The following is a 14876-nucleotide window of genomic DNA, read 5'->3' as shown; positions in this document are numbered from 1 at the left end:
AGATATAAAATAACTATAATGATTAAAAAAATGTACTTCAAAGTCCCAACGGGTATACCCAATACCCGTAGGTATGCCCGATACCCAGCGGGTAATGGGCAAGATATGGGACACGGTTTTACAAACGGATATGAGTATGGAATTACCAATACCCGACCCGTTGTCATCCCTAATACTAATTGGTTAAACATATGGGCCTATTATAAGCTCCCCAGAATCTTGAAAGTTTGAATGAAACAAACTTAAACAAGCACAAACCCAAGCCCAAGCCCAAGCCCAAGCCCAAGCCCGAACTAATATTAGAGCTATGCTGATAAAACAAACTTAAACAAACTAATATGCTAGCATCTGGTAAACAAAAAGACTTGCATATAAACAAGTACATTGAGATGCAAATAATGTTATTGTTATGTTTTTATTTCTCACCTAAACAACCCCATTTTACAACATCAAAATAACCACCAAAACTACTCTTTACAGATTTATTATTTTGCCTCTTGCCTGTAGTCTGTACATCCTGTTTACGCTTTACTTTAAAAGCCGACCTAAACCGACAAAGGTTACAGCTTACAGACATGCCAATATGAAATGTCTACTATACCCTTGACCTGCGTAACCTTTACAACACTTGGATGGGTGTATGTATACATTGTTACATGTATAAAATAATTTTATATTAAACAGATTTTTGGTTACATAGATTGTAACCAGATATTATAGAGGTAAGGGCAAATGCAATAAAGGCTAAAAAAGACATTCCAATTGAAGCGGTTTCCATTTCTGTAAAATCATCTTTTCCCCAATTTGATACCCAATCATCAACTCTAGAGGCTGCTGAAGATGATGCTGATATTAGAAGATAAGCCAGTATCTGCAATTGAATTTTATTTTTATAAATGAACAGTATGTCAGTTTGTAAAAGAAAACAAATAAGAATATAAAGATAATTGGTGGCAGGATGGGAGGAAGGGGTAAGTTAAGTTAAAGGTTTAATCGGGCCAAGCCACTCGTGTGCTGCTCGATATTGACTCACTAGCTGAACCTAAATGAGCCTGAAAATAAGCTTGTTTAATAAATGAGCCCGAGCTTGAGCTTCAGTGCTTCACTTATCAAACTTGAGCTGGCGTGCAAGTCACGAGCGTAACATTTGTGTAAATTCTGTTAGAAACATATATAATAATATTATTATGTACAATAAACCAAAAGAATATGTATTATGTTATATATATAAACTAAAGATCGAGCTCGGCTCGGTTCGTTTACACCCTTAGGTTAAGTATCAGGTCAAAATAAGCTTATGTTAGAATGTGCCATTTCTAGAACGAGTTCAAATGGGTCAGATAGAGTTGTTTGACCCGCGGATATTTTTTTATCTAGTGACAAAAACGATTTTGAAGCAACTGATTTCATATATATATATATATATATATATATATATATTATATGATAGTGGTACTTGCCTGGTCAAATAAAAAGTCAAAGAGCGGGCGAAGAGAAGACGAGAGAATAAATTTTTCATAAAATAACCGATAGGTCATGTCAATTGCTTGAAATGCTGCATATGCAAAAGCAATCGCATTCACCGCCACAACATACCTACGTTACCAGACGAAAAATTAGATTATAGTATAATAATAATCAATTGTAACGGTAATAAAAGTAAAGATAGATATTTAAACATATTGCTTTTGAGAGGTGGTAACTAAGATGGGTGGATTGAACAAAATCCGGTTGACTTGTCAATCTTTTTGAAATGGTTCGGGTTGACCCAAAACACTTTTTTGATCATGATTTAACACAGTTGCAATAGTAATAACAATCCAATTCCAAACAAAACAGCCTTTTATTTCTTGTTTATGAAGGAATCATTTACGATCATCCCCAACTTTAATTGATGAAATAGAAAAGAAATCAATCCTTGATTCCTTTCTATGCTTCAACATAAATGTTGAACCTAAATCAAGAAAGTTGCCATTTATCAACTCAGTGATGTAAACATCGTGATTAATCATAAATCAGAGGGTTAAGAATTCAAATTCACCTTGTCAATAGGTCAAAAATTAGTCAAAACCTTTTATTGTTTTCAAAAATTTGTAGTTAGTTTAAAAAAGTATATATAAAATGTTGTCGGGCTACCAATTCAACTTCACCTGATGGGCTCCTACCAGCCGATGAAGCTAGAAATCCAATCAAAAGTATATTATTACATGATCTAATTAATCGCTACCAGTGAGTCCTCCAACTGATCACTATAAATATATATATAAATACCTGTACTCTTTGTAGCGATCAAAGGAGTTGCGTCTTATCGGACGCCATAACCGAAAAGGCAATGAGAGTCAAAACGACCTCCAAAACCCTAAAGCCTAAGGCGGCTCGTCCTAGATCAAGAAAAGAGATTACTTGAATTTAAGAGTTATGCCACAACATAGTACCAAGGTGTTCCAACATTTACTTTTTCCCCAAGCCATACATAAACACCACACTTTTATTCTTATTTCTTAATACAAGTCACTCGGATCAGCATGCCAACATACTGGTTAAACAAGTTATATGGTTACCATAATAATGCGACTCTTGGTTGCAAGACACGACTTTTGACGAGTTTAGACAAGTTTACAGAATTTTTAACATGCTCATCTTATTATTTTAAAACGAGTGCAAGGATAAAACTTATAACAAGTTTAGTCAGGTTCGTAGAATTTCACTTTTTAAGGGTGCAAGGATACAACTTTTGAGGTGTTTAGACAAACCTACAGATGCCTTTTAATGTTTTCATAACCGTAACAGCTTCGTCCAAATGAATACGGTTTAATAGTGGTATTAAAGCTACTAGTTGTGTAGACAGTTCGTTGGATGCTACCATTTTTAAGACAAGTATAACACAAATCAACCCTATTTTCAGGAAATATTGTGAAAAACGGTACATCCAAGCTTATGCCATGGTCCAAAAGCTATCCTCAAATCAAACCAGAATTTGTTATTGACCTGTCAAATAAAGATACCATCAGCACCCACTAATTCTACTTTATTATAAAGATCCTTTGTTCAACAAAACCTGCCCCTTTAGCTTTAATGCTTTTTAACCCTATAAAGCAAAATCATACACACAAACACCAACTGAATTCAAAGCAGTATAAATAATATGCCAATTAAATAATAATTAAATAAAACATTAATGAACCTCTAATAATGCAACACTGATTATATTTTAACACATATGTAGCTTCAAGTAATCATCTTTCTGGGCCATACTGATCATTCTCTATATGAAATTATGTTTGTTATTAGGTAATATTGCTAACATGTATAACTAGAAGAAAGTGAAGAAATTTTGGTTGTTACAAGGTTGTCGGGACCGATCGACTCATCAAAATCTTGCAGTGTGACGGGCTGCCCGTAATTATTATTCGGGCAGTCTCAAACGGTTGAATAGCACGAGAAAGCTTTGTTCGGGGACAACATAAAGGAAACCGAGGTCTGCGCCTTTGACGTATGGGCCCATACCCTGTAAAAGTATAATAACAATTAGGCCTGTACACGAACCGAACGTTTAGTGAACCGTTTGGCAAGAAGTTCGTGTATGTTCGTTTATTTAATTAATGAACGGAGATGAACAAAAGCATTGTTCATTTAATTAAATGAACGAACATGAACACACATCTAATTTGTTGATTTATGTTCGTAAACTTTTATTTTCATTCATTGCTTCTTTAGTTTACGCTCCTTAATAACTTTTAAGCCAATACATTCTTCTTCGTTTTACTTTTAACTAGTTTTAGCTCAATTATGTTTGCTTGTTTACATTCGTGAACCGTTCGTTTATATTAACAAACATGCTCATTTTCTTAAAGAAAGAACATGAACAAGAAAACCCAGTTAATTTAATTGTCCATGTATGATCGTTTGTTTGGTTGAAGTTAAACGAACGAACATGCTCCGTTCGTTTCGTTCGGCTCATTTACAAGCTATTACCAATCAAATAACTTTTAAAAGAAAATTTGGTTATAATATAAGAGGTGGCAGAATTGACCTGGGAAACAACCTTTTGTTCTTTTTTGACAAAAAATATTAAGTAATACTATGTGCTAATAATTATGAATAAAAAAACAACATTTTATAATAATAGTAATAATATTATTATCATTATTAAGGTACATGTTTAAATAACACGAGTATTATTACCTTGCCATTAAGTTGTAGAAGTTCACCCTCAACCCACTTTGGATTTTTGAAACCAAATTCCGCGATCCTACCTTGACCTTTGTAACTCGCAACCTAACAAAACAAGTCATTAAATTAGATACTGTGTCAAATGGGCCAAAACGGATCAGTCTGTCCCATAACACTTTTCATCCGTTTTTATCAACAAAAAACGGCGTCACATTTGAGTACAAACCTACATTACTCAATTCATCAAAAAAACATTTTTAACAAATGACTTAAGTGGTTTTATGCATTATATATACAGTTTAAGCAACTTTAAATATAAAAACATCTAAAATACCAAATTTATATGTAAAGTTTAAAATACAGAATGAAGAGATGTATGCACAATTAGTCAATTACCACTCCCAATTCATCTGGATACATTCCACGGTTTGAAAAATGGCCTGCTTTTGCGATTTTTGCACGGAATGTCACCTAAAGATAAATATATATCTCGTTAGACTTACCATGATTATGTGTGTGTGTGTATTATAATTGTGTTAAATTATATGATTACAAAAACACTAACGACCTAGATCATTGATTAAAAAAGAACTAAAAGATTGTATGCATTAAATACAGAATTTGGTGTCTTTCAACCTGTTTGACCAGTTCATAACTAACCTGGCCTGCAGGAACATTAAGATCGCCTGTCACTTTCACAGCTTCAACATACTCGAAAAACTCGACATCGTTCGCACCGCTCCAGTTACCGTATTTTCTCTTCAATTGTACCACCTCAGTTCCATACGGGCCAAACGCACCAACATAAAGGCCTATAAAGAAACCACCATCATAATAAAGAACTCTTCACAGTTCACACATTAACTTCTAGAATAAAAAGGGACTGGCTGTTGTAATTTGATTATTAAAACTTAAAACAGAAAGACATGGAGACAAAAAGAGACTAGCCGTCAAATGGATCTAAATCCCCTTTGGATGTAGTGATCCGACTAAAATTTGTATACTCTGATAATTTCTCCCGCTTCTTTGCTTGACTAACCGCAAACTTGACAATTTCACGAACATCCCTTGAAACCTAAATATTTTATAGTAATGCACTTATGTTTGTTAGTAATCAAAAAACATAAAATATTTGAAATTTATGAATCTATATGTGCGAGTATTAATATGTAAAAGAACATTTATTGCATAAAATTAACATGTACGACAGCTTTATAACTACTCTGTTCCCAATATGAAGAACCTTATGAATAAAACAAAAAAAATCATGATAAAACCTAGAGGCGGATCACTGGCTTATGTTTTACTTTATAATGGGTCATTTATGAATGAGAAAGTGGCTAAAGAAGAAATGGTTGTAACGAGTCAAAAGTTGCCCAAAGTATATTTTTTAACGCATAAAGACTCGTGAATAACTTTGTTCATAAACTTTATACTTATTACTATCAAAATAATGTAATTATAAATATGGCACCATATGCTCATAAAATAGTTACATCTTCTGGACAACTGATTTTAGGTCAACCCATACAAAGAAATTACAGATTTCTCCGGTTATTCCCACAATTCAACCTCCCATTTTGCCACCTATAATCTATGGTGTGTCATGACAATATTAGAGGAGAAATGTATGTCATAATTATTTATTTAATGCCATTTAATAATTGATTTAGTACAGTAAGAGTCCTATTAGTTAGCATTCCATTAAGAGGTTCATGCATACGTGATTAGTGACTAGGTTAGTGGACGGTTAATATTAGTAGGTTATATATTCTATTTCTGCAAGCGAATGGCAATGGTCGGAGAATGCACAGCTAGAACTAATAACAAAAATTGATGTAAGTGAAGAGTATATAAAAAGGTTTAAAAGGGAAATTACTTTCACTTTTAAAAGTTAATAGTTGCATGTAAAATTAAGTATCAAAATATTGAACTTTAATTTTAGCATTTCTTTTATTTGACTATCTCTGAAACTAAAATATTAACTTTATTAAAACAGTTAAGGTTAATAGGTCAACTCCTTACGGGTCGTGGTCAAGTTGACCGATATTTATACAGCCTGTTTTCAGGTTGACCTGTTTAGTAAAAATGGGTCGTGTCAGCCGGCCCAAAAGCTGTTTTTTCGTTTTAATAAGTACAAACTGACTAACAAGCTCATTAAAATTTTATTTACATTTACCTTTCTAGAAACTTTATCAGAACTCCATAAAGCCTTTGCTACATCAGGAGGCATCAATTCAGAAACACCTTGACTAGCAATAGCAGCTATTTTGACCTTGGAAGCAATGCTTTCCTCACTGTCATTATCATTATAACTCTTAACAGGAACATGGAGGACAAAAGAGTCCTTTTCCAATTCTTCAATTTCAGCAGGAACACGCACAAACTCATCTTTTGAAGGTGTGTCATCTCTACTGTGTAAAACACCACCAACAAAAAGTTTCATATCTAAATTCTTTCCATCTGTTTCATCATTATTTGATCCCAATTCAGTGTTTTCATCTTCAGATTCTTCATCTGAAGTTGACTTTTCATCATCTTCTTGAATCAGTTGGTTCACAGTATCGTTATCCTCGATCACCTTTTCAACATCGACTTTCATAACCTTAATTTTTAAGTCTGGAATTTTTTCTTTGAGAAAATTAAGCACACTATTTATCCCCCCGTCCTCTGTGGCTCCCTCAAAATTTATGTTTTTTTCATCCTTTTTGTTAGGTTTGTCTTCGTTAACTTTCACATCAATCACAGACGCGTTCTCGGCATCGGCTGATGATGTTTCTTCTGTGGATGAAGAATTTGATGGAATGGTGGCTTTCGAGTTGCTTGTTTTAGCTTGTTGCATGAATACCACCTATAAATAATGAATGGTGTCTGTTGTTACATGCACGCAAGCTTAAAAATAGAAAAATTCTTTTATATGCTTTGCAGCGCCTGATTTATGTGATGTGCACAGCAGATATGATATTATATCCTTACAAAAAGTATATATTATTACAATAATAAAAGTGAACTTGTGAATAAACCGATTTAGAAGGTTTTAAAAATACATTTTGTGAATTTCAACCTGACTGTTTTATTTACTTTTTAGCTTCTTTATTTCTTGTTTTACACATTTGACTGGCTAGAAACAAAAAGTAATCCCAATCAACTGGTTTACAAGTGAAGGGTCAAGATACTAACCTCTAGTAAGTACTAAGTAGTAACTAAATACTTTTGATTAATGGTCAAACATAAAACATAACCTATACTGACAGTCTGACCTGTCTAACTTTTAAAACGGATTGACACTTTTTATTTTCATATAAATTACTTTTGTGTTGAATATGGTTACAAAAAGTATACAATTACAATAACAATGTAAAATTTTAATAAAGAATATGTAGCGTAGCTTATATGTATTGAAAATACACTTTGGGGAGTTCGACATATTTACCTCAAATATTAGAACATAATCCGAAATAACCCATTTATTAGTAAAGGGGTCAAAATTGACACATGTAGTAAGTTTAAAAGATCAATCCCTCTACTATGCAAGATCATTGTTCCAAGACCCTTCAAGCGATAAAACAATTATTAGTAAGTTTACCTGCATAGTGTATGTTTCATCATACTCTTTGACCACAAAAATTTCAAACAAAGGAGTTCCAGGAGATGCAGAAACCAACTGTCTGTAATAAACACACAGAACCACTCATATTCGTCAATATTATGTGAGCCAAATGCAAAAATAATGTGTTCTACTATTAACCTTAAATGATACCTTGGGTTGTAACTTTTGCCAATAAATCTGCCTACACCAGGTGTTACGCGTACAAGTCTTCCAAACGGGTCATCAGAATCTTTTGAGTAACCCACCCACCAACCAACCTGAAAACATCAGGTCAAATGAATAAAAAATGTCATAAAGGTTGAAACTTGAAAGTTGCACAAAGTCTAACTCAAAAAGGTTAACATATTCAATAATATTACCAGCCCACTCCCTGTATTTTTGCACAGCCTTGAAGCTTCAAGATAACGCTCTTCATGTATCGCATTCTGGAATAAATATATCATGAGCCCTACAATTTATAAAAACTCATATTGTTCTTACAAAGTCAACTCTGATCTGACCTTCAATTCAGACATAATCTCAGCAACACTATCCTTTGAGCTTGCTTCTTCTATAGCTACTTTTAACTTTGAAGCTTCCTCAAAATCCTCTTTCTCTATTGCTTCTTCTAGTTGAAACTACAAAGCACAACTACTTAAAACAAATGAACCGGTATACTGTATACAGGAATCTAACTGGTGCAAGGTACACGGTAAACAATCCAAATTTAAATTATTAAAATGAGTCACTGAGATGATCAACTATGCGTCCGTTTCTCATCTTGTCCCCTTAAAACTTAGAAACATATCATAAAATTATGTGTAGTGAAACTTTAGTCGTCTGCCATTGGTGCACCCCTGGCTATTCTATGCTAGTATCTTGGTTTTTAATAACACACATGAGGCTCAAAAGGCATGTGCAAGTGGCATCAAGCGCGCCTTCCGCACAGGGAAAATTTTGTGCATCAAGACATTGTACATATAAATTTTCAGGCTGTACATAAATGGTATTTAGATACTAAATCATATAAAGCTTATTTATAGTTAAATAATTTATTGTGCCACACGTACGATAAGAGGTCCGCTTTTGCGCCTCGCTCTTTTTGAAACCGGGTCCTGAGCATAGGTTCCAAAGTGATTCCTGCTTCGAAACTATAAACTGGTCCCAAATCGGCAGTTAATTTCCGTTTGAAATAGGGCCTCGGTTCCAGTTCAGTTAACTGGTTTTGATGTGCACCTCTAATTCACAATATTATTAAACTAGATTAACAAAAGAACAAGGGAGCTAAATCACAGTGAGCTATAAACTTCTAAGTTCTAACTTCGAAAACCCTAGCCATACACAATAAGCATTTGAGTGAAAACAATAAACAATTTCACCATCAATTACCGAAACAATAAACTAGATTAATGCGAAAAAACATCGGATATCGGTCAAGGACCAATATTTGAGATATCAGTTATCGCGATGGGATATCAGTAATTTTAATATCATGCAGAAGTTATATTATATATATATAGCAATTTAACATTAACAATTCAGTATACTCTCCTCCTACCATTAACATATTAACCTTATGCAAGTTACAAAACACTAACATTAAACACTTAACAATTGACAAGTAAGACGTAAAAAACTGATATCGGGAAAATCAGTGACATATCGGTCCTGTAACCTATATATGGTGAAATCGACTGTATATGCATCATCAATCAAAGTACCTGAAGAAGAGAAACCGAACGCTCAGCCAGCTCAACTTGAGAAAAATGACGAGTCCAGCGGTTCCAATCCCAATCGGATGACGTGGAACTAGCGCCATTGCTGGTGCAACGGCAACCGGTATTAACCGGTGATGAGGAGGGTTTGATGTAATTATTGCCGGAGGAAGCTGATACGAATTTCAAATTACAGGTTTTCCTGGCAGCAGATGATAAATCCAAAGCGGGAGGTCTGATTTGGGGGATTGAAGCTGTTCCAGTACTCCAATAAGCGTTTGCAAGCGCCATCATTCAATTCAATTCAACAAGGAAGGCTTTCTAGGGTTTGTGCTCCAGAGTGGGAGTTAGTTGTGGATAAAATCGCCCCAAGGATAATAATAATAATAATAATATCTCAAGCTCAGATTTTTATTAATATATGGAGGGAGAGTGTGACAAAATGAATGTGACCACCGGTGGGGTGGGCTCCACCTTGTGCCACTAAACCTAGATCGAAATCGACTGTAAGTTTTATTTATTTGGTGTTTAAAACGTTCTTGTCCATGTTTATATTATACTAGCTTTTAGCCCGCGTGCTACGCGGGTTTATTTAGGATTTTTTTTAATATATTATGTTCCCTACAACAATAATTATAAACAAAACAATAACACATCATAGTGAAAAGAAAGCTCTTAATATATTATAACTTCATTAAAGAATATAAATTCAAAAACACAAATCCAAACAAGCCCATAAGACTTAAAGCTCAAAATGAATGTATATCACACAAACTCTTTGTTGGTTTTTTTTTTATAACTACCCGTTTAAATTATAATTTTGGCAGTTTTAAAATATGTTCATTTTAGTTTTGGTCAAATGATTTTTGATACAAATCGATATGGTCACTACAGGTATATCTCAAAATAGGTAATGTGTCGAAACAATTCGGGTCAGAGTAGACTACAAATTCCTTTTCATAAAACTGATACGGGTTACAATGGGTTGTTTCAAACACAAAGGTGAACTTAAAAATTGACTTAAATATTTAAAGCAAATTCATCAAAAAGTTCATATCTTTTTTACAGTTTCAAGAAGAGTTCTTTTTCCCTTCGGGTCTTCAAATATCTTTAATGGAGTTTGAGACTTGTTCTATGTCCATGAATCTTTTTTAGTGTCCTTCATGTTCCATGACAATGTCTAATTCATCTAGTATTTCGGTTCCTTCGTCTTCATTGAGATTCACTTCATATTGTTGACTCATGTTAATGACATCATCAAGTTTATCTATACTACATCACCAGGGGTCTATCGTCATTAATAGAGACAATAATAACTATGCATAATAATATCTAAGAAATGCGAAAGAGAACATAGTTAATTTGTGTAAATTTATACAAACACCATAACTCAATTTTTTGGATCGGTTCGGCCCATTCCATTTTGTTACCAAGAGTCGCTGGTTTAGGCCCACTACCCTACACGCTCGACCCACGCATATTACCCCCTCTATATATGTAAGACACTTACCGAGAACTGGATTTCCCATTACATCTAGAATGAGAGCTTCTGAGCCACTTTTCATGTACTTGTCAGAAAGCTAACCTAGCAAATAATTAAACACAAACATTTAAACGAACATGATTTTGTAGTTTGTGTTATTCGTTAAAAAATTGATATGCATGATTTTAAGTATTTATTATTGGATTAATTGCACGATATAAAAAAATAAGAATGTCAGTTTGCTAAAGCAAAATTAAAACATGTAATTTGTGCTACTTGCAGTTTGACTTGTAAGAAGTCAACTGTCAAAAATATATTTTTGTTCAATTTACAATAACCTTTAAAGCTTGTCAAAAATATATTTATGTTCAATTTGCAACAACCTTGAAAGTGTGTGACCCGAAAATACCTAATACCATAAATACCATTGATAAGTAAACGACTTGTATGTAAAGAAACCCAAATCTAAAGCTGACCCGTAAACTATTATGTGTTTACTTTGTCAAAATGAGATGAAGTTGGCCCTGATTTATCAAAATTATCAAATACTATTTAAAAATGTGCCAACAGATTGTCAGAATGTGATGAACAAACAGACCTTTTCTATCATAGATATATCCACATCGCTTCCACTTCTCAAATCATTAAATATGCCCGAGCATATAGCCTTGGTTACCAATTTTATTCCTTCCTTCCTCTGTAAGGCTGTATAAAAGTCAAAATAATAATTGTACAAACTTACACTAAGCCCTTCATGAAACTATGTTTCAAAAACGACCATCGCGAAAAAAGAACCAAATCTCATTGTAGCAAATGGGAGCGAGTATGTTGATCCATGAGGATAAATCTATGAAATATGATTTATAAATTAGCACACTATCTTCAAAACGGTAAAAAAACTCCAAAAGTATAATCAATTCACGGTATATAGATGCGGGCCAGTCACGTCAACTCCACCAAACACCAAAGCAGCGGATACATGACTTTTGTAACTTTTTAAGCAAAATCAAAGTTACATAATATCAATAATTCAATATACCAGAAGAAATCATATTTACACTTAAGCTTACCAAAAAAGATGAGTTTTTAGTAATGTAAGTGATGTTACAATTCTTGATTCACGACCCGTATGATATCTGCGAAGCTTCAGCTGTAAGTTGATGTTGTGTATCAAAAATAGATGTTTAATACTTACAGTTATCACATGGGATCATTAAATTAGAAGAGTAAAAACATGTGATAAACTGATTACCTGTGACGGCTTCTGTATCAGCAGCAATTCCAGCTCCATAGTAGGAGATGTTTGTAGCCATATCATGAATCTTTCACAGTTCTTGTCAGCAACAATGAGACCCGTTGTGGCTCTGGTATTCGCCCTGAGAATGAAACCGTTTTGAAAATGAAATTAAGATGTTTAATATTTCAATTCAATCATGGTTTCACGTTCTAATTAAACACTCTTAGAATGACATTACAGATTCTAAATTACCAATGATGGATTTGTGAATCCATAAACAACTTCTAAATATTAATGCATATGAACAACTTGAATATGTTTAGTTTTTACCATAACAAAGTTCTATTTCAAAAGCATGTGTGACTGATTCATTCATTTATACCTAGGGCGGTAAACGAACCGAACCGAACTTCAGTTTTAACTTTAGGGTTATTATCCCATAGGCCCGTTTGTGTTCATGAACTATTCATATATAGAGTATTACGGGATTTTTTTTATTATTATATTTTATATTTGTCGTTTCTAATATTGTGAATATATTTTTTTGGATTGTAACTTAATTTATTGTAAGGAAGTAGGATTTCTTTTGTTTCTTATGTGAGACTCAGTAGGACTAATTAGTGTGCAAGGTTGCACCCTATTTCATATCATGATATAAAATAGCCATTAATATAATCATGTAGAATTATAAGTACCCAGATACTTAATTGATAATACCTTATCCTCTTAATGATGTCATCGCTATTAACTCTAGCTAAAAGCTTCATGCATTCTTCACGATTGGACACTCTGCTTCTTCCTAAGCTCTATTATCAAATTTTAAATCTCCTGTAGACATGTACCATCATTATCATGTCCAAGCACAATGATGATGCTTGATAAACATGTTTCTTTAAAGATAATGATAACATATATTCAACAACTCTAAAGATTGATCACAAATCTATTACTTGCCCTATTTGCCAACATATAAATTAAAATACATTCGAACGGTTGCTTTCAAACTGTGTATGAATAATATGTTAGGTCTTGCCTGACATAATAATATGTTATTTACAAATAATTTAGAATATTTTTAAAGAAATTAAAAAAAAAACACACAAAGTGTGGCATACCCATGTGACCAGACTCTGTTGACCATGAGGCAAAGTGTGGTTAACGGGCTATCGACCAGTCAATTTTTTTTTTAAAGAAATCAAGTCACATTACTGTTTAGAACTGGTAAATACTAATAAAATGCATATTGTATAAAACTATATATAATCTTACTCGCTAATAGCAGCACAAAATATGACAGATGTAACACCGTCAAATAAATGAATCCACTTTCTTCACTCATTTCTCTAGCCTCCAACGTCATAAAGTCTGTATACTTCACCATTTTTTTTGTTTTCCCTAACATGGCTGCATACACAATTGGGATCCTTTTATTGACATGAAGATAAATATAGATTAGACCCACATAATACAGAATTGTAAACAAATGAAAGCAAATCATTAACAAATTTTTAAAAATTTAGAAACCAATTTTACCTGAACTGGATTTCTACTACACCTGTTGTATGAACACGGGCATGGAGAATATCCTCCTGATCATGTAAAATTATCAGCAATAAAATAATACAGAAAGAGAATATACTTTTACCGAACGTTAACCATTTGACAGGAAGTTTGTTTACTAAGTTACTAACTAAATATAAGAACATGAAAAAAAAAATTTCTTCTGCCTCAGGTTGGTGCGGTTATGTTATCGGTATGCTTTCATTTGAACTTATAAGTCAACTTTACTTTATCTCATTTTCTTGCACAGGCAGTAGTCGAGAAATACAAAGCTTCTACTATTTTTCGTTTAATAAGTTATAAGACAAACGACAACCAAAAGTCCATAACTTGATGTTACAATATTATTGTACTTCAACCCATCCAAATGAAAACCTTTTTATGACTCTTAATCCATAGTGGTTTCAAAATCTCTATTAACCAATTTGAAACCGCGGGGGAGTAATCTATAACAATTCCCAATTTAGTGTCATTCATGTAAATCCTAAACTCAATCAATCAAAGCTCTTCTACAACGCAAACTACAAAACAAAACCCAATCATAAGTTAGGGTTTGGATTACCTACGATCTCCCGAAGTCCAAACACACCATCGTATTCTTAGATGTAGAATTTAAGTGTGTGGATTATGCCATTATAATAATAAGGTAGGAGCAATAACGAACAGTAGCATATCTATATCTTGAACTATTTAACATTCAAGCTTGATGTTTTTGTTGTCGGATACATATCAGTTCAAGATCAACCAGATTATTCAAGCAACAAACGATTAACCGACAAACTATTACCTTAGTTGTTGAACATAGCGAAAAGAAGATTATGACAGTAGCGAATGTATGCCGGAGTCGAACAAATAAATCTGTACCCATCTTGAACAAACTGGAATGATTAGGGTTTGGTATCAGAATGTGTTTAGGTACAATTAAACTAAATATAAGTAAATCAATGTGTTTGAATAATCAAATACCTTAGAATTTAGATTATGGACAACGATTGCTAATCACAAATCAAAGAAAGGGATATCGGGCATTAGACAATCTTGAAATAATAGAGAGGATGAAGCCGCGATGTTCTTCAACATAGGCTATGGAATTCATGTAGAGCGTGGATTGAGAGAGGC

At 33.4% G+C, this 14876-nt stretch overlaps 1 protein-coding gene, 1 long non-coding RNA gene and 2 pseudogenes across 3 annotated transcripts; all 4 read right to left on the bottom strand.

Annotated features, from left to right (window-relative positions):
• Positions 1-429: 429 nt before the first annotated feature.
• LOC143553539 (CASP-like protein 4A3) lies at positions 430-2451 on the bottom strand (annotated as a pseudogene). The gene is made up of 4 exons (XR_013138849.1): positions 2436-2451; positions 2272-2381; positions 1461-1596; positions 430-871 (listed from the first exon to the last, which is right to left on the bottom strand). The product of XR_013138849.1 is annotated as a CASP-like protein 4A3 (transcript).
• A 728-nt stretch (positions 2452-3179) lies between these two features.
• LOC143553537 (protein EXECUTER 2, chloroplastic-like) lies at positions 3180-9830 on the bottom strand. The gene is made up of 11 exons (XM_077043520.1): positions 9484-9830; positions 8284-8400; positions 8143-8208; positions 7934-8040; positions 7760-7841; positions 6353-7024; positions 5122-5248; positions 4834-4985; positions 4570-4644; positions 4186-4278; positions 3180-3508 (listed from the first exon to the last, which is right to left on the bottom strand). Exons 1-11 carry the CDS (start codon positions 9769-9771, stop codon positions 3407-3409), a joined length of 1881 nt encoding a protein of 626 aa, XP_076899635.1. The 5' UTR covers positions 9772-9830; the 3' UTR covers positions 3180-3406.
• Positions 9831-11408: 1578 nt separating this feature from the next.
• On the bottom strand, positions 11409-12341 carry LOC143553538 (proteasome subunit beta type-7-B-like; annotated as a pseudogene).
• Positions 12342-12487: 146 nt separating this feature from the next.
• LOC143553535 (uncharacterized) lies at positions 12488-14876 on the bottom strand. Its single transcript, XR_013138848.1, has 3 exons — positions 14724-14876; positions 14545-14635; positions 12488-13786 (listed from the first exon to the last, which is right to left on the bottom strand). It is a non-coding gene; the product is annotated as an uncharacterized LOC143553535 (long non-coding RNA).

The sequence above is a fragment of the Bidens hawaiensis genome, unplaced genomic scaffold (assembly GCF_021521415.1).
Source record: "Bidens hawaiensis isolate Kalapana, Puna unplaced genomic scaffold, B.hawaiensis_p1.1 tig00017264_1, whole genome shotgun sequence".
In the NCBI taxonomy this organism is placed as follows: Eukaryota; Viridiplantae; Streptophyta; class Magnoliopsida; order Asterales; family Asteraceae; genus Bidens; species Bidens hawaiensis.
The sequence above is the reverse complement of the archived record's forward strand: the minus strand, read 5'-3'. Positions and strand labels throughout refer to the sequence as shown.